Below are 20,496 nucleotides of genomic sequence, written 5' to 3'. Positions count from 1 at the left end.
GTACAGAATCAACTTCAAGATCCTCCTCCTCACCCACAAAGCCCTCCACAGCCAGGCCCCCTCCTACCTCACGGACATGCTCCACCACCACACTCCCTCCCGCAACCTTCGATCATCCGACAAAAACCTCCTCTCACCTCCACACAGGACCAAGCACCGCACATGGGGCGACAGAGCCTTCTCCATAGCCGCCCCCTCCCTCTCGAACACCCTCCCTATACACATTCGTGACTGTCCAGATCCATCCACCTTCAAATCACTCCTCAAAACCCACCTTTTCAAATTCGCTTTTAACCTTTAAACATTAGCTTTTCGTTCTGTTTCTCATGTACCCCCCCCCCCCCCTTTTTTTTTTAATGCACTTCTTTTCTTTGTTTTAAATGTAAAGTGTCTTTGAGAGCTGTAAAAGCGCTATATAAATAAAATGTATTATTATTATTATTATTATTATTATTATTATTATTAACTCTAGATCTGAAAGGACCCAAAGTGTCTGCGGCAATGCTAGTAGCTCTGTGTGGCTGCACAGTTAAGCTAAATGCTAACATCAGCATGCAAACCAGGCCCCCAGGAAGTTTCAAAGCCAGTAGAATTACTGTACATCAGTGGATTAATTTTTTTGAGTGTCACAACCCCCGTGAAAAGACTTGTTCCACTATCACGACTTGATCTATTTGGTCCATAAAAAATTGGAAAGTTTACAAGAGTTGCACACTTAAATAATTTAATCCCTATTCGAGTTAGTGAAGCACGAAACAGGAAGTAGCGGGCTTGGCCTGTGGAAGTCTCTAGTCCGCCTGCTGTATGGGCCCAGTGATGCAGAAACAACGCTGATCATTGGGGTAATTTTATACAAGGCAGTTGAACAATTTTGGCTTCATGTACCACTGAGCAACTTGATGTCCCACCTTAAACGCTGCATCCAGGTCTCTTTATACATCCATGATGCTTGTATGCTGACATTAAGCAGATATAATGAACGCCATGTTGTCCATTTTAGTTTTGTCTGTCAGCATGCTAACACTTGTTAACTGTCACTAAACACAAAGTGCAGCTGAGGCTCCTTGGAATGTCATTAGTTCTGCAGATATTTAGTCATAAACCAAAATATTGGTGCTGACGGATAGATAAAGAGCTTACCAAAGACATTACAATTAATCATGAGGGGGACATAAATGTCTGCACCAAATTTCATGGCTATCCATCCAACAGTTGTCAAGACATTTCACTTAAAACCACAAATGTCAAACTGGGATTGCCATCCCTAACATGGCTAAAAGCACACAAAGAGAAAAACAGCATCTGGTCAGAAGTGCAGCAACTTAGGCCAACATGTGGGAATATTTTCTTGTGATTAAAAACCAAGGTGTATGCGTTTGTTAAACCTTGTATTCTCAGTATTAAAAGAGTATTTTTACCAATGGTATTTTCGTTGGTGTCTGACATTTTTCTTTTCTTTTTACCTTTTAGATCAAAGACAGCTTTACCACCAAACTAAAGTATTTGTCATTGAGAAAATGCATTGGTAAAAAAAACTCTTTTAAAGAAAGTGGATGTGAGGAAACGGTCGCCCTAAAGAAACACAGAACTCACAGGGTTTCATCAGTCTGGTATAGTAGTGGATGTACAGTAAAGATTAAATTCAAGGTTTGTGTTGACAGACAAAAAGTTGCAGTCATGCATCAGAGATCATAACTGTCTTCCTCTTTGCTGCAGGTGTACGAGGTGTTCAGTGTGATCCGCGATCTGGGAGCTATCGCCCAAGTGCACGCTGAGAACGGAGACATTGTGGCTGAGGTATGACATCTCACTCTGGGATCTAAAATAGATAGTGACATGACTTCCTGCTGCCTTTAGTATTGTCATCAAAAGGAAAATGCAGCCCTGAGCTTCGAGTGTCCATGTGGTCATCTGGTCGTGTGGAACATGCTTGCACCTTTACATGACTCAACGTCTCCTCTTCCCACAGTGGTCAGTTTTAGTCTGTGTCTATGTGTGTGTTTATTCAGGAGCAGCACAGGATCCTGGAGCAGGGGATCACTGGGCCTGAGGGACACGTGTTGAGCCACCCTGAGGAGGTGAGACAGAGTTTCAGCCTTGTGGACGTAAACTGACCTGTCTGGGTTTGGGGTGAAAAGCTGGTTTGATTTTGGGGAGTGAGGAATCATCTCTTAGTTATATTTGCAGAAGTCCTGGACCTTTCCAACTTTCACAGCTGTTCGTGTTGCGTTTGACAGTTTTACATTGAAGCCGTGGGTGTCTCGCTGCCTTGGCAAATACGTTAACATCGTCTTCAGATTCACCTCAGCCGTAGACGCATCACAGATAAAAGCACATCCTTTACATAAATCATTGCTGTTACTCAAGAACATACAGATGTGGCAACAAAGTAGAGAAAGTAATTTGAAGTTATGACTTCGCCTTTCTATTTTTCTTATTAAATCAATCCCAATTATTATTATTACTGTTTTTATTATCTCTAATGCAAGAACTAAATCATCATAACAAATATCAGGGGTAAATTACAGACAAGACACACAGTGTTCTCTCGTCTTGGAACACTCTCTTAATGTTAGTCGTACTGTCACAATCCTGTCATCTCACTTTTCAAAATAAATAGCCAAGTTGCTCTTAAGTGTTTTACCTTATTTTTGTTGCTATGGATGGAAAACAGATTGTAAGCACATTAAAGGAAAACGTTCCAACCTGGACCCTATTTTCTCATGTATTTGTTTCTAAGTGACTAATGGGAACAACAAGTTTTGAAATCGGTCCAGTACTGAGCGCGAGTTCTGCAGCCAGCAGCAGCTAGAGAGGAGAAGTCTCGTTCTGAAACCTTGCAGACTTTTACACATTATCAAACTCAGCTAAATATTCAGCCACGATTATAGAAAATATTTTAGATAACACTGAGATACGCTTTCTGTACTCCAGCACAGCAAATTCTTCCCAGCAATCCTCTCTACAGCTCTCCCTTTCATTTTTCTGTAGGGCCTCTTCAAAATATTGTCACACATTACAATCTGATCCTGTCAGTGGCAAAAACAAGCACTTTTAGTGGACCTAAACTGATGGTGCCTAATGCCCCAAGTGGTTACGCTGCAGCCTGTCTCATGGCTACCAGCTGCAGCGCTCTTGCTTAGTTCTAGACCAATTAATGGGACCAATCAAGTGCAGTATTTTTCACAACATCACGTGCAATATCACTTTTCAATATCATGATCACTTGTCAGTGTAATGCAGTATCATTTACTCCATCATGTGCAGTAACTCTTATACTTATCTTACTCCTATTGTTACTCTTTTAGGCACTGCTTTTGCTCCTTAGAAGCACTTCTTATCTTGTATATTTTGGCAGATGTTTAATATTATACAGTTCTAAAACTGGGCCCAGTGAGTGACTTTGACCCGGGGAACCCATTGGTTGTTCTAGTTTTTACTGGTTGTGACTCTAAGTTGTGGCTACTATACTTCATGTTACTGTAATTTGAAGCATTCTCTGGCACAAGAATTTCCTTGTCTCCATTAGTCACTAAAATACTAAAACATTGGATAACAGGGTCCAGCTTGAAAAATACCAAAACTTCCCTTTAAAACATCAACAAACTTTGAGGAATAGTTGGACATTTTGGGAAATATGCTTCCTCGCTTTCCTGCCAAGAGCTAGAAAAGAAGATTGATACCACTCTCATGTCTGTACAGCAAATATGATGCTTCTACCAGCAGCTGGTTAGCTTAGCTTAGCACAAAGACTTGAATCAGGGGGAAACAGCTCGCCTGGCTCTGGTTAAAAGTCACAAAATCTATGTTATAAACATGCTTTTAATCTGTACAACAACCAAAGTGAAAAAATGACATGTGGGGTTATATGCAGGCAGTTACTTCCTCCAGCTGTTTTCCTCTGTTTCCAGTCTTTATGCTAAGCTAAACTAGCCAGCTGCTAATTGGTAGCTTTATATCTGCATCACGAACATGAGAGTGGTTTTCATTTTGTCATTTAATCCTTGCAAAGAAAGCAAATACGCACACAGCCCAGAATAATGAAGAACTCAGCATAAACCTGCTGTGTTGAAATGATTTCCCAAAGGCTGTGTGTAAGTTGATTTATTAAACTCATTTTTCAGCTCACTTTGAAAGTCTTTAACTCATTTGATCTGTGTGTAGTATAGCCTATGTATAAGGCTGACAGACCATTAGCTTTAATGTCATCACTCAAAACCCCTCCTTACAGCAAGAAGCAAGGGAGGGTGAGAGAAGAAAGCGTGTCAAACTAATGCCATTCCTCCACTTTCCATTGTTCCTTCTCTTCTCCAGGTGGAGGCGGAGGCCGTAAACCGCTCTGTGACTGTGGCCAATCAGACCAACTGCCCTCTCTATGTCACCAAGGTGATGAGCAAGAGTGCTGCTGATGTCATCGCCCAGGCCAGGAAGAAGGGTGAGACCCAAAAAAAGACATACATCTGCTCTTGCTAACTATAAAGGGACAGTTCACCCAAAATCAAAAACACATATTTTTGCTCATACCTGTTATTTATTTATCAGTTTAGATTGTTTTGGTGTGAGTTGCATAGTGTTGGAGATATCGGCTCTGATGCAGACATGTTACCAAAACGTCTGTCTGAACAGGTGTGTCTTTAGCTGGCTTTTAAAAGTAACCACAGAGTCAGCAGATCGTAAGGAAGCAGGCAGAGCGTTCCAAAAATCACCACGTGTCTTAAGGCGAGTGCGAGCGACAGACAAAACATAAATGGGAGCCTGACCGTGTGATGCTCTATAGGTAAGAATGAGAATTTTGAACTGGATCGTAAAACAGGGAGCCACTGAAGGGATTTTAGTGTAGGTCTGTGGATTATCTTGAGTAACCTATCAGGATTTCTGTAAAGCGACATTGCTGTTGAGTTTTTCAACTGTATTTTTGTGCTTGAGCACCACAAGCCGAGTGACATGTGGTTACATTGTATTGAAGAGAAGGCAGACATCTCTACGGACAATTTCTCAACGCTCGGCAACTTCCGCCAAAACAATCTGAACTGATTAAAAGCACTATAGGTAAGAGAAAAAATATGTATTTTTGGGGTGAACTGTCCCTTAAATCAAAATTTGCTGCACAGTTGTCTCTATTTTAGTGCCCCCTTTCCCCAAACCAGAAACCACCGAGATGAGACTTGAAACGAAACCTCAGTCTACCCCACTAACACTGACATAAATACTTCATTTGTGGAGTCCCACAAGTCTGTTTAGGGTTTGGACCAGTAAACCCCTACTTACTCACAATTACTCTAGCTGCTCAGCTCTAATCAGTGTTGTGCTGTGCTCACACAGTAGATCTTTACAGAAAACAGAGACAGTAAAACCGACACAAACAAGCACAAACAGGAAACATTGCAACAGCCCATTTAACGAGCACGAAACAAACTCCAGGAGCGTAGTATCTGGTGTTATAATGGGATCTGACTTTCAGGCACTGTGGTCTACGGAGAGCCAATTACCGCTAGCTTGGGAACAGACGGTTCTCACTATTGGAGCAAGAACTGGGCCAAGGCTGCTGCCTACGTCACCTCCCCTCCTCTGAGCCCCGACCCAACCACACCAGACTATCTCAACTCCCTGCTCTCCTGGTAAGGGGATGATGCAACCAATCAAACTGGACATAGTGAAATTATATAATTGGATTTGGTGTTACAACTTAATTGTCTCTACAATGAAAACCTCTTTTCTCTTTCTCCGCCTTGACCTTCTGTGTAGTGGTGACCTGCAGGTGACAGGAAGCGCACACTGTCCCTTTAACACTGCCCAGCGTGCCGTGGGCAAAGACGACTTCAGCTTGATTCCTGAGGGCGTCAACGGCACTGAGGAGAGGATGTCTATCATCTGGGACAAGTGTGTGGTACGTATATTTATACCTTCATTTTTCAAATGAAAAAAAAATGTAAAAATGACTGTGTGCATAATATATAACCAAGAAACAAAAACCATGCACACATTAAAGTGTACATCGCTCCAAAACAATCAACATATCCAAAATTATGTAATACTAAAACACACAATAGTCCACACTGAGCAGGACTGTACTCACTCTGAGCTCTGATTAATTTCAGGTGACAGGTAAGATGGACGAAAACCAGTTTGTGGCGGTGACCAGCACCAACGCCGCCAAGATCTTCAACCTGTACCCCCGCAAGGGTCGTATCGCTGTGGGTTCAGACGCCGACCTGGTGCTGTGGGATCCAGACATCACGAAGATCATCTCTGCCAAGAGCCACAACTCGGTACCAACTTCACTCATAACTTCATAACTGATAATATTTACCCATTAGTAAGGCCCTGATCACACAGGAAGTGTTTTGTAGGTTGCGAAACGTCAGGCGCACTAGTGGCATTCTTAATTCAATGCCACTAGTAAAAACAAAGCTTGCTGTGCCTTTTTATTGTTGCCAGGCAACTGCCCCATCACGTCCTTACACTAACCTTCCCATGTTATCAATCTACCATTGTTTTTTTTCTTACAGTAATTAGTAGCTAGTTCCTAAAATGTTGAGGCAGAGGGAACTTGCTGTAGCTCTGGTTGAGGGGAGAGGCTGTCAGTAAATAGTTTGTTGGGCACAGGGAAACCGAGATCTGTGTGGGTACATGAGACCCTAAATAAAAAAGGAGGATGACTCAGAGGCAGTTTGACAACCTGCTGTCTATTGTCAGCCCGTATAGCTCTGGATATCCAGCAACCGCTACCACCAGTTTCTCTTCGATTGCTTGCCAACTGTAAGCTAGTTGTCGTGACCACCACAGAAGGCCCGCCTCTTAAATGGAAAAAAAGATGATGTGGAGCACTTTTCCGCTTTGAGTTGAAGTTTTTTCAACTTGAGGAGTTTAAAGCGCTCCGACAAAAACGCCAGGCACCTAGAGCGCAGAAATGCGAGGCGCTGGGGGGGACAAAGTCAGGGAGTATAAAATTCTACCCATAGTGGCTAATCTAGTGGATAATCTCTATCAACATATCTGCATATGTATGTAGCATCTGTAGGCAGAGGTACAAGATCTTGATATTGAAAGCATTCTGGTTTTTATTTGCAGCCTGAGTATTGATCAGTCATGACTGAGCGTGTGTGTAGGGAACAGAAGAGGCAGAGCGCTTTGGCCGAAATGTAATCTCTGAACACACCAGCTATAGTCTGATGACGATTTAGTTATTTTTTTCTAATTCATCTGCATTGATATGCAGACATCTGATATTGAAATCAGCTGAACTGTTGTCCAGACCTGTCTCAAGTTGCTAATCAAACTGTAATCGATGAGCAGTGCACGGAAGAGGAAGTCTTGGCCCAGATATGCGCTGGTTACACCGGATCTCCTGGAATATTAGCTGTTGCCCCCAGAAGCTTCATCATTGGCAGCCGATAGCGGATGGGATCAGAGGTTGCTTCAGGACTCATCAGGTTACTGGTGTCGTAAATGAAGACAGTACTCTACAGAAGTAGCCGAAATGAAAATATAAAACTTCATTTATACATCACCCTTGAAGCAGAGACGCAGCTCAAAGTGCTTCATAACACAGGACTTAAATGAGGAAACTTGATAAAACAGAACACTCAAACAATGATCAACAAATCTTTGAACAATTCAGACAATAAAGTGAAAATATCCATCATGTCAAATCATTTCTGTCCCAGAAACTTTATTAAAAAAAACTATTTCAAGAACTTTCTAGAAATGTCTGTCTTACAAAAGGTAAGAAAGAGACTGTTTGAGGCGCTCGTTAGCTCACCTGATAGAGCAGAAGCAGCATGTACAAAAGCTTTTTCCTTGCCACAGCGGTTGCAGGTTTAATTCCATCCTATGGCCCTTCACGCCAAAACAATTATCTGCTCAATTAAAGGCAAAAAAGACTTAAAAATATCTTAAAACAAAAAAGATAGAAACTTCTTGGTGAAAAAAAACTTCACGTAAAAATGTCTTTATGGACTTGGCTTTGTGCCTCAGGACATTGTTAACACGGGAGGATCTACCTCAAACTGCCGCCATGAAGTTGGAATCACACTATTGGCTGTGTCCACTATTCAGATGATCAGTGGTTCGATCCCTGGCTCATCCTGTCCTACGTGGAAGTATCCTTGGGCAAGATACTGAACCCCAAAGTGCTCCTGATGTGTGTGAGAGTGTGTGAATGCTTACTGAGTAGCAGGTGGCACATTGTATAGTAGCTTCAGCCACCAGTGTGTGCGAATGGGTGAATGTGATGTAGTGTAAAATACATTTGAGTGGTCAGAAGACTAGAAAGGTGCTATACAAGTGCAATCCATTTACCATTACTGTATGATGCAGCGTTAACAAAGTAAAAACCCCTTTTCAATTTCTTAAAAATACCAAGCAAGTAAGTGATTCTACATAAAATACATCTTAAATTCATAAAAAACCCAATTTATTAATTAAATAAAAATGTATTCTAGTATCTGATAATGATTAGTAATAAGAATAAAGATAATGTGCTTGATGACAGCCAGAGCAGCAGGTTTATTAGTGCATTGTTGTTGTGAGGCCGTTGTGTGACTGTTGAACAGGGTGTGGGCCTCACACAGCGTCAAGGGAGTGATGTCATCCTTAAAATCTGCCAGAGAACTGGAACACATCGTTTCTGATTGTTAGCAGGCGGATCACTGAGTATGTATGTATCTGTGTGTGTGCGTGTGTGGGGGTGGGTGTGGGTGGGTGGGGGTGTGNAGAGACACAGAGACCATTGCTATGTATGTTCTTGAAGTCTGTTTGCTTAAGCCTGTCATGTTCTTTGGTTTCTTTTTATTCCGCTTGGTCAGAAAAACGACGGGACTAATGTTCATGGGAGAAACTGTGGAGTGTGTGTGTGTGTGTGTGTGTGTGTGTGTGTGTGTGACAGGATAGCCCAGCCCCCTGGTGATCTCATTTCAGGCTCTCACAGTCCACCAGATTGCCATGACCTCAGCTTTAGCTCCAGTAGCTTTTAGGAGAGAGCAGTCATACAGCTTCCAAATTCGTCACACAGCAACTTCCCCACCCTCCTTGTCCACACACTCACACACACCCAAACACCCAAACCACTTGTATGACCCCGCTTCTTCTTCTTCTTCCTCCTCTGGCCTGAGAACTCAGGCCTCTGTGCCACATCACTTGTATTTGCCCGACGATTAGCTTTGCTCTCTTTATTAGCATTAGCAGCCAGAGGGAGCGCTTTCAACTCTAAATCAGTTAAGCTCCTTTCACAAGTGCACTTTAATCCATAAATATTCTGGCAGTTTTACACAGCGGCATCATGTGTGGACACAAACTGGAGGTCCGTCAGCATCGCTCTGGCAAATTTCCAGAGACAGACCGAGTGAGATTTTCATAAATCTGTGAATCAAAGCGGCAACATTCCCACATACAGCATGTGCTACAGGGAGGTTACATCATCTCATGATGGGGGGAAATCAGCTGGAGAAGATGAATCATTGGATCTCTGCTTTGAAGGTCTTTCTGCGATGATTTGATATATCTGCATCGGTTATTTGAGGTACAAGCAGCTGCAGTACAACATCACAGGAGCACAGCTGTCGGTTGGCAGACGAGAGCCTCAACCTGCCTTAGATTTTAAAAACACTCTTTATGACATGCTTTATCTTCAGTGCAGAAAGCCAAGACACTGCAAAAATGATTACATCAATATATCAATGTTGGGGTTTAAGCCAGAGCAGACCTTTAAAACTTGAAAGCTGGGTAGGATCAAGACCTTTGACTGTTCACGACACCTGTACCAACAGGTTTTATGACAGTCAGACAGATGCTCATGGATTTACGTCCAAATCTCCACCAGGCAACGCTATTCTTTGGCAAAACTGTTGCTTCCTATTGGTCAAGAGCAGAAACATTTTGGGGACATTCCTCATTGGCTTAGGTTACAGTATCCACGGAGTTCAGTTTGGACAAACCATCATTGATTTATGGCCAAATTTTGCGAAAAGCCAAACTGGTGGCGCCTCCTATGGAGCAATTTCACATTTATTTAACACACGTGGTTCAACATTATTGTTTAACATTTTCTGCAACTTTTGTAATAAATGAACAAAAAAATTCTGATTTATAGTCTGATTTGTGACATGCCACGCCCATTTTTGTGCACACCGCCTCTGAAGTTCATCGGCCAATGTTTTTAAAATCCAATGAGACATCAACAAGCCTTTAATAAGGTTTCAGCCCTTCTTGTTTGAGCCCCTAATTAAATGCGTAAAGTCAAATAACTACTTGAAAAACTTGAAAACAATAAAACAATTAATGTGAATAATTACATTCAAGATTTCTGATCATATATATGACTTTAGGGTCACCCCCAGAAAATCACATTTTGAAGGTTTTATCGAGCTGACGACTATGTTTGGCTCACAACTGCTTCGTAAGCAATATATCAGACAAATTAACATTGATAAAGTAGTACCATTAGGCACAGTAGAATGGGACACATCCAAACTTAGATTCGGTCATGTTTCTTGGACTTCCGTAACACAAAGAGGGGTTACAACTAAACATGACAGCTTATTTTGCTTGTAAGAGCCAGAGCTATTCGTATGTTGTCTGAGGGTTAGATACATAAATCAGTTTATCAGTAAGCCTCAATTAATCATTAACATTCAACCATATCAGTCCAACCACTGGAACTGATATGGTCGAATGACATCATTTTTGGCATTTTCACACAAATTTGGCAGAGAGAATAAACTTCCTTTCATCTTTAAAATGAATTTTTAAAATCAATAATTGAGGCAGCCTCAGTGAGAATTCAGAACACTCCTATTCTGTGTCGTCCTCCTCTTCCAACTGGTGATGTATAAAACATCTATCAAGAGAGCTACATGAAGTGTGATGTGTGAACAGACTTGCCATGAGGGGGTTGTGTGAACAGGTTTTTAGTCAGTCCTTTGAATCTAGTGTGTAAGTGAAGTGAGTTCATTTACAGCTGAGGACGGAGATCAGAAACAAAAACGTCTAACCTGAAATGAATCATAAACTCATGTAAACTGAATTTATTCACCTTTTTTGATATGAAATGAAGTCACAAAGTGAAGAGTAGAGTCTTGGTGTAATTTCTTTGCATATATATATATAGACCATTTTACAGTCTGCAAACAATAGCCCCTTTCACGCCGTTATGCTGCCTCGCCATTTTTTGTACAAGGTATTATTGTGAAATTGGGGGAAGAGTGGTCTCACCCTTAAGCCGCCACAGGAGGTAGTGACAGCACCAAAATGATATCTGTATAAACAGGACAGCCTGCCACGGGATCATGGGTGGCACAGGTTTTACATTTTGCACTGCGGGAAATTTATAAAGTTGCTGTTAGCAGTTAGCGGCTAACTCAAAGAAGAAGAACAAAGGCTCTAATTGTCTGCAAATTGGGGAAACGGTGAGGTAGCTCCTTACCCTCTTAGCAGGGGATGAGATCAGCAGTCATATAACAGGGATGGTAAATGTTGTTATTGACACATTAATGCCGTTGTTGTTGTTTAGAAAGCCCTGCCAACGTGCATGTTTTATGTCACACTTGAGGCCAACGCTATTGTGTTACATGTCACACCCGTCACACCTCTTTTGATTCCGCAAAGCTGCAATGCAGTGTATAATCGCACACTGGAGCGGAATGATGTCGTCGTCGTTTGGTTCTGTGTAAAAAATGCAAAGGTGGTATAAAGAAGTGACTTTGTGGCACAGTCTTTGTGTAAAAAGGGCTAATGCTTGTGGGAATAGAGAGGCAAACCACACATATTTTTTGGGGATGTCACAAGCTACACCAAATCTGGGAAAATTGGAATGTTACAATTAAAGAAATTCTAGGATGTGCAGTACCTAATAACTTCAAAATTAAGTACCTTGGATATACAAATGATTGTGTCGTGGATTATGATACTGTAGATACTTGGCTAAGATGTTATTGATCACAAGCAAGAAGGCAACAACCAGGAATAAGACTGAATCCCCTACTATAGAACAAAAGGTGGAAATTATAAGAGAGATTTGTGCTATGAAAAAAATGACATGTCAGCTTAGAGTGAGAGAAAATGTTTTTGTTTGTAAAAGGAAGAAATGGATGATTTATGACACAGTAGAAAAAACATCTGGACTAACTGATACATGAACTTCAAGATACTGGACACAGATATGACATGTGTTACCATGACTATTAAATAAAAAAAGGGCTAATGATGACGTACCAAAGGCTGGGCATGCAGTATGGTAACGGAAGTGTGGTAGAGTGCAATAGCTTGTCAAGCAGGGGCATGAAGCACCAAAGATTGCGAATGCTACCAAAGCATTTTGACAAATAGTGTCTGATTTCCAGATCTGTGGAAGACATCAGCAAGTTGCCCAATAATGACTGGCCAGATTTATACACATATATGGTGGAGAAATGCGTTATCTGTGGTCATGTACTGTACAGAATGTCAGATTCCATGACACAGACTCAGAGTTTTGTGTCTTCAATTAAAATATTTCCCAGGCCAAAGAGGACACAAGACCGCTGTCTTTGAGGCTTGTGTCATAAACAAACCAGAAAGGTTCAGAGTTCGGCGATACAGTTGTTAGGCAAACATGAATTCTGCTTCTGTTTCACTGTAACAGAAGAATTTTTGATCGTGTACTCAGTGTAGTGTCAACACATTAAAAAGGCTGCAGTCATAGACGTCGCTGGGGTCTCAGTTTAACGAGGGGCTGTGTTAACTTGTGACTTTCAGCTGAATGCATTCGTGGTAGCTCGTAAATGGTTGGCGTCGATAATAAACACAGATGAGTATTTATTTAAAATTGATTAAAATAAAATTGAAGGCTTTCTGTTGGTGTTTCTGACAGCTGTTGTCACTACGAGTAACCACAACTCAATAGGCTGGGTCACTAGTTAACACGGCCACTCGTTGAGCCGAAACACCCGTTACTCTGAAACTGTTGTGATCCTGAACTTGAGTCTGCTGCAACAAACAGATATTTTAATGCTGGAAACACTTTCAATACAATGTTTACCTTTACCTTCTCCTCTACAGACTGTGGAGTACAACATCTTCGAGGGCACAGAGGTGCGCGGCGGGCCTCTGGTGGTCATCAGCCAGGGCAAGATCGTCTTGGAGGAAGGGAACCTCCACACCACTGAGGGCTCGGGACGCTTCGTAGCCCGCAAACCTTTCCCTGACTACGTCTACAAGAGGATAAAGGCTCGCAGCAGGGTACAGTGCTGATTCTTTTTGCTCTGCTAGTATCTGTGTTTAATTATTTTAGCTGATTCCATATTGGCAACTCATTAAACAGCCACTTGTGCAAAGTTTGTCCAGTGAAGTTGTGATTGTTGACAGGGAGGCTCCACACCCAGCTTTTTTTTATTATGATTGATTGTTTTGTGGAAAGCTGGAGGGATGATGCAGCTCATTACAAATCGGCCCCAAACTTGGAATAATTCCTTATAATAATTCTGTTTTCATTGCTTTGAGTGTTGTGTCTGTTTCCTTTTTAAAATGCAGCTGGCTGAGCTGAGGGGCGTACCCAGAGGACTGTACGACGGTCCGGTCTGCGAGGTGTCAGTCACACCTAAAACTATGACTCCTGCCTCCTCTGCTAAGACCTCACCTGCCAAGCAGCCCAACCAGCCCGTCCGTAATCTGCACCAGTCTGGTTTCAGTCTATCTGGTCAGTGCAAACATTAGTCCATAATCACTGTGTTAACTTGTTTCCCTCTCAAAGTGAATATATCCTAATCTTTAATGGTGCCGCACTCTAACCTTCTGCTAACTGCTAACAGCTAACTGAAGCTTCACAGTAAAACATCAACTCCTCAGCTTGAGATGAGCCAGAGCCTTTAGAAATAAAGCACCAGTGCTTCTTCTTGATTTATTTAATTAAAACAATACTAAGTTTAACTATTTTATAATTGTTGTTGATTATAACAGTATTTAATCTTTATTATGGCAGTGCTTCATTTAACTTTAACAGTATTTTGTACGATTTACTATAACAGTATTTTATTTAACTTTATTGTAACAGTTCTTTACTAAAACAGTGCTTCGTTTAACTTCATTCTAACTATCGTTTATTGTAACAGTACTTTATTTAACTTTATCATAACAATACTTTATTAACTATTATAGCAGTGCTTTATTTGCCTTTATAATAGTACTTTAACTTTATTGTAAAGGTACTTTATTTGATATTATTGTAACAGTTCTTAATGTAACTTTTATTATAACAGTACTTTATTTGCTTTATGATAGTACCTTAATTTTTTATAACAGTACCTTTAACTTTATTCTAATAATACTTTATTGTAACAGTACTTTATTTAACTTAATTGTAACAGTACTTTGTTTAACTTTATTGTAACAGTACTTTATTCGCCTTTATATTACTTTAATTTTATTGTAACAGTTATTTATTTAACTTAATTAAAACAGTATTTTATTTTACTTTATTTTAACAGTACTTTATTTTCTTTCTTGTAACATAAGTTTATTAAGTAGTTTATTATTTCAGTAGCCTACAGTAGTTTAGAGGAGATTTTTAAAATATCGAAATATATACAGTATATGCCCATATAGTCTAAAAATATTTATCATTTTATCATTGGCCAATCTTCCAGCTCTGTTTATAAGTAAGAAGCATAAAATCTTCAACACTGGAAAAGGGGTATTTCCCTACTGTTGACTGTGTCATAGCTCTATGTTCTTTGTGTTTATGCTAGCAATATGTTGTTACGTTGGAGTGGAAGGGTGAAATGGTCGTTGACAGACTACGACACTGAAGGATCTAACAGTGGGGGGGTTTAAACACAACACAAAATGAACCACTGCCAAAAATCTTTGCATGTAAACTACTAATTAAAAATCGATACTTAGAATCAATAATACTGTTGTTGAAGATCGATACAGTATCATCAAACGTAATATCGCAATTCTTGAGTGTATCAATACTTCCTTATACCCCTGCTTTTGAGCAGTGCTGCTACTCGATGCCATAGACATCCATAAATTCAGCTGCGCTCAGCATTCAGCACCAGGTCCAGGGAGTCAGTTGGAAAAATAAAATAAAGAGATAGCCCCCAAATACTGAATCATCAGTTTAAACAACAGAGTCTAAACACAACTTTGAACAGCCAACCCTCTTTTTGATCTCACAGGTGCTCAGATTGACGACAACATTCCTCGCCGGAACACCCAGCGCATCGTGGCGCCACCAGGTGGCAGGGCCAACATCACCAGCCTGGGTTAGAGGTCCGCCCCTCGGCCGCTGAGGAGGAAACAAAGGTCTGAGGAAGGACGGCCTACAGGAGCTGAGGGGTCAAGAAAACCCACGTCACGACACCAGGAGCTGAACCCCTTCGCAGCACCCAACCGGGCCATCTGTCAGCCTCGATCTTTCACCTCCTCCTTCGCCGCTTTTCACGTACCCACTCTCCTCCTCCCCAAAAACCCGACCCTAGAGGACACAGTTAGAAACAAAAAAAAAAAAGGTCTGCCTCATATGATTAAAAAAAAAGAGAAAAAAATGAAACACTCCTTATTTGAGCACTTTTGACTGCGTTATTTTGTTTTTTTTATACCGTCTTTTCTCCCTGCCATATTTCCTTCTGATGTTTGTTTTACTGTTGTTTTAATAGAGGGATCCAGTGAGACTAAACTGAAATAACACAGTTAAGAGTAGAGGAACATTTTCATGCAGGATGTCCATAATATTTCCATTCTGTCTTGTCATTTCTGAAGCAGTTTAAATGGCGTACGGTTATTAAACCAATATTGTCGTCTTCTTTTCTTGTTTCTCCTGAATAGGCCGAACACTAGGCTGCTTTAAATCCAACAGTCTTATAGTTAATTCAGCCGAAAAGAATCAAACACTTCCTTCAAGCTGTCTGTGATTTGTATTATGTTGCATTTCAGTTGCTTCACTTTCCAGTGCATCGCCATCTGTCACACACTCCTGCAGTCAATACCCAATTGATAATTCGCCAGGATGACGGCCTTAACGGTTCGAAAAGTTGAACAGTCCAGCGATCTTTTATTAGAGTTATTGACTCTGGCTGCACTGGCTCTCATCTCATGTTTTCCCACCTGTGGCTTTGCTAAGGTACATAAGTAAAAAACCATATTCCATATTTTGGCAGCTGCCTTAGAGCTTGTGAGTCTTGTGGAGCAGAAGGAGCTTTGGCAGGTAGTAAATAGAGCTTTATGCCTCATCTGAGTGTGGAGAGGGAGAATTGATGGAAGGATTTAGGGAGGAAAAGGAAAGTTGTACTCGCTGTCATTTGAAACTCAACCTTTCCTTGCCTTATTGACTCTTAATGCCGTCCTTTTAGAAAACTTCACCACGCAGCTACATACTTTCCGGTTTGTTTGCATTCCTGTGAATCATAAAGGTCCACTTTTCTTTTTTTGTTTGTTAATTAAACGCTGTTGGCGCAGCCATCATCACCAACCAGTGCATTTACATACAGAATGTTTCTCCTCCTCCAAATGTGACTGTTTTATACTCATCGAAATCCCTCTTTCTTTTCTACTCTTTATGTGCCTGAACCCACAGAAGTTGTACTGATAGTTTTAAAAAATGTTTCTTGTTTTGTTATTCTTATTGAGGTAAGTGAAGGATGTAAGATAAAAAAAAGAAAAGATGTAAAATAGCCAGGATTAACCGATTCAAAGGTGCCAGACTTTGCGCTTTCGTAGGGCCTATTCTGCAGGTAGAGCCCCTGTAAAGACGAAAAAATGCTCGATATCTTGAAATGTTCTAATGTTTTAGAGTTTTTAACTTGTTGTCAAACTGCTTTTTAGTGTCATTCTGTAACTAGGTGCCTAAGGGCTGAGCACTATTGATTTACGCTTGAAAGTAGACATGAGCTAATGTACTTCTGAATAGTGTGCAGTGTTGATGTGTGAGGGATGGGACACGCGCAGCAGCAGGCTCCTGTACAGCACTCTGAACTGTTGTGGATGTGACATCGCTCAGGGCCGTGCTGAGCGCTCATACACTCTTTTTTTTTTTGTGCATGATCTGGTTTTCATTAAGCCAAGCAACTGATTTCCTGTGTTAGTTCTTATGTCAATGAGGTCTTGGCCACTACTCACCATCCCTCTGCTGCCTTTTACTTCCCCATGACTCAACATGGAGCAACGAGCTCACCCTGACACGGACATAGGGGCCAGTTACTTCAATCTAGAGTAAGAAATTAGACTTAAACAACAGGCTTACTCACACATATACATTCACGCATACATACATATATAATGTAGATACAGACGACACCACCTCTGTTTGTGCTTTCAACCCCAGTTGTTTCACACTCCCTCCCCTCTGATCTAACTGGGAGCCTATAGAAGGCAAAGTCTGTCAGTGCTGCGCATGGTATATGTGTAAAGCATCCACAGCGGGGGGGAATGAAACATGTCTGAGACAAGACAGGAATGAGAAATGGAAACCTGATCTCCACGGCACCTTACGCATCACACGACAAGGTTTTGTTAGTCAGGAGTGGGGAATTTGACCCCGTCTGTCTGACACAGAGCTCCACTGCTGCCTCTTTTCCCTGATTGTTTCTCACTCTAATTACCCCAAGAAATTCCCAGAATAAGTGACGGCATTGTGCGTTTCTGCAAATCACAGATATGTTAAATTTGTACGTTATGTCGCGAATGAAGCTGTGGTTATTGTGTGTTAAAGCTGAGGCACAAAAACCACCTGGTTATGGTTAGGAAAAGATCACGTGTGGCTTAAAATACCTGATTTTGGAAACGCAGAAAAACACTTCTCGTGGCACTATCCCTGCAGGAAGTGATACAATATGTTGATAACATGACGGCACCAGTTAGTTTCTGGGCTCCTGTTTTGAAACCTTGAGTTCAGCATTTTTGCCGTCACTGTCGTGGTTTTTTGGAGCCAGAAGTGGCCATATTTGGACAAGGGGATGGAGCTGTGGAGGAGGGAGAGGTGGATCGGATTCATAGACGTGGTGACACGTCACAGACAGCCTGATACTCAGTCGCCCCCACCCTTAATTTTAAGCCCTGATAAAGTGGGTTTACAAATTGAGTTGTGTATGTACAGCTGTCATGAATGTTGAAATTAGCTACAAAGACCAAAACAAACTTCCATACCAGGTTGTAAATAAGTTTCTTGACTCACTTTTGGAGCCAGCCCCAAAAGGCCATTCGAGGAACTGCACTTGCATTGGCTTCATTTTTCAGTCCTGGAGGTTTCCACTTGGTGGAAACACAGCCAAAGATTGGTAAAAAGCCTCTGAAAGATGCAGTGATGGCTTACTAAAAAACTTCCGTTGTTGGTATGAACAGTGGTTTGCAGCTTGGTGTCTTGCATCCACCATCTCCTCCGTCTCCCAATGGTAAAGTCAGCCCAAAAAACTTGCCACGTCACTTTAGACATGTTGATATATGTATAAAACGTGGTCTGCTGAAATGTACAATGCCAACTCTCGTCCCTCTCTTCTAGACCCAGTCTACAAGATATTAATCCTTACAAATAAACTTTAGGCGGGAGAGTATGTGGCGGGAAAAGATGGTAGTTAAAATCCCTAAACACTGACACATTTTGGCAGCAGGCGTAGCTCTGGTGAGAGTAATAGCATGCTCCTTGTATTTTTGTATTTTCCATGTCACTCCTTCCTTTCAGTTTGTCTTTATCCCTCCCTCTTTGCCTTTCATCCCCCTTCTTTTCTTTCATTCCTCCCCTCCCTCCCTCCCTCCCTCCCTCCCTCTCTGGCTCCTTCGTTGTTTCTGGCTGTTGCCGAGGCGACAGACCCCTCCACTCTCGCGGGCTTCTGCTTTTTGTTTGTCATGGCAACGCTTGTCAGATCGGAGGTTGCCGTTAGCAACCCGTCCTGACCTGGTGCTATGAGTACAGCTTTGCGCCTGCACACACACACAAATACACACTCACACACACACAGACAGGTTTTTATAATTATTCTGTGACAGCTCTGCAGCATTTCTACATAATCCTGTGCTGAGTTGCATGGAATCCTGAATCCCCTGCTGCTTAAAAAGAATCTATTAGAGTTGAAAGCGCACTACAGACTACAGAAGAAACACACACACACATACACACAGCAAACAGCCGTTGCTGTGATGCAGCACCCATGCCTGAAGAATTGACTTGGACATTAAAAAACCAGCTGTCAGCGCTGGCACCCTCGCCGTGTCCCATGCCTCCTCGACACACACACACTAAAACACACACATATACTCCTTTAATGCTCTGTCAGCTTGGATGCTTTTTCTATGCCATATTATGCTAATGATATATGAGTGATATGTATGTACGCAACGTGCTGCAGGCTGAGAGGAGCTTCCTTCCATTCGGAGGTCGTCGATGCTGTTGAACACCTTCTCGCTCCCTGAACCTTTTCGTCCCCCCCTCTGTAAGCCTTCCCCCCACCCCCCTTGTGAAAGTGAAACTGTGTGATGGTATTTGTCTTGGTGGCTGTGGGGTTTCTGGGATGCTTGCTCACTATGGAAAAAGTGTCAAATCCCGTGGATGGTGATGTAAACAAAACAACAAGGACTTCGAAGAATTAAAAAATGAGAAAAAAAGGAATCGAATCTCTGTTTCTTTTGTTTCGGACTTTCATGGTTTATGTAGACACGACAAAGGAAACGTTCACAAAAACATGACAGGTCTCTGTTAAGATTACTTTTTGCTCGGTTTTCTTGTCGATGGTATCAAAGAAGAAACAGCCAACATCACTGGAATGACATTTGGCAAAGGCTTTGGGCCCCAAGGTTCCAGTTACATGACACAACCGTGTTACAACTAGTTTGGACCACTTAATTGAGTACATGTAGAAACAGATCTTTCAGCACCGAGGCCTCAATCTGAGCTGTGTATACTGACTCATCACTTTCTGTAACTGAATCAGTAGAGTGGTGGTAGAGCTCCACTTTCTGGTGACTGAAGCAGAATTTTACTTCACGGCTAAAAGACCATGACAACAGCAGAAACAGTCATGATAGGATAACTACAGCAGAAAGGTGGCTGCAAAGCTTATGAATGGTGCTTACATAGACTTAACGCTTCAGTATGCTTCAAACAAACATGACGCCTGCACATTGGTAAAGGCAAAAGTACTAACACTTGTCTCGAATGGCTACACTCAAGTGCAGGGCAAAAAGCTTGCTTGCTGTTGCCGCTAGTCGAGTGACCATGGCAACCACAGAAACCAGGCAGGGAAACAAAACAGGAGCTGATTTTACTGGAATCCGAGTTTCCTGAATAATACACCTCCTCAACTGCAGAGAGTAAACATAATAATGAGGAGAAACTGCCTGCGAGCAACTTCAGCGTCTGATTATCCGGTCTGAGACGGACGACTGCAAAACATTTTTATCAGGAGAGACTGCAGAGAAGGTCAAAAATACACTGGAGTGCACGGACGAGAGGCAACAAACTTTGCTGAAGACTCAAGATGCATCTTCAAAGTTTGTTGCCTCTCGTCCGTGTGCTAGCGGGTGGATTAT

General features: G+C 41.7%; 1 protein-coding gene across 2 annotated transcripts in view; it reads left to right on the top strand.

Annotated features, from left to right (window-relative positions):
- The window catches only part of dpysl2b (dihydropyrimidinase like 2b), a 49,458-nt gene extending 29,882 nt beyond the window's left edge, over positions 1 to 19,576 (top strand). For both annotated transcript variants that reach the window (XM_050053218.1, XM_050053219.1), the window contains exons 6-14: positions 1,717 to 1,797; positions 2,010 to 2,078; positions 4,315 to 4,435; positions 5,462 to 5,618; positions 5,746 to 5,887; positions 6,099 to 6,269; positions 13,036 to 13,215; positions 13,507 to 13,672; positions 15,156 to 19,576. In XM_050053218.1, coding sequence (XP_049909175.1) covers positions 1,717 to 1,797; positions 2,010 to 2,078; positions 4,315 to 4,435; positions 5,462 to 5,618; positions 5,746 to 5,887; positions 6,099 to 6,269; positions 13,036 to 13,215; positions 13,507 to 13,672; positions 15,156 to 15,247 — 1,179 coding nt within the window. In that variant the 3' untranslated portion in view covers positions 15,248 to 19,576. The remainder of the gene's footprint in view (positions 1 to 1,716; positions 1,798 to 2,009; positions 2,079 to 4,314; positions 4,436 to 5,461; positions 5,619 to 5,745; positions 5,888 to 6,098; positions 6,270 to 13,035; positions 13,216 to 13,506; positions 13,673 to 15,155) is intronic.
- Positions 19,577 to 20,496: the final 920 nt, after the last annotated feature.

The sequence above is a fragment of the Epinephelus moara genome, chromosome 9 (assembly GCF_006386435.1).
Source record: "Epinephelus moara isolate mb chromosome 9, YSFRI_EMoa_1.0, whole genome shotgun sequence".
Lineage (NCBI taxonomy): Eukaryota > Metazoa > Chordata > Actinopteri > Perciformes > Serranidae > Epinephelus > Epinephelus moara.
Note: the sequence above shows the minus strand (reverse complement) of the source record. Positions and strands in the feature narration are given on the sequence as shown.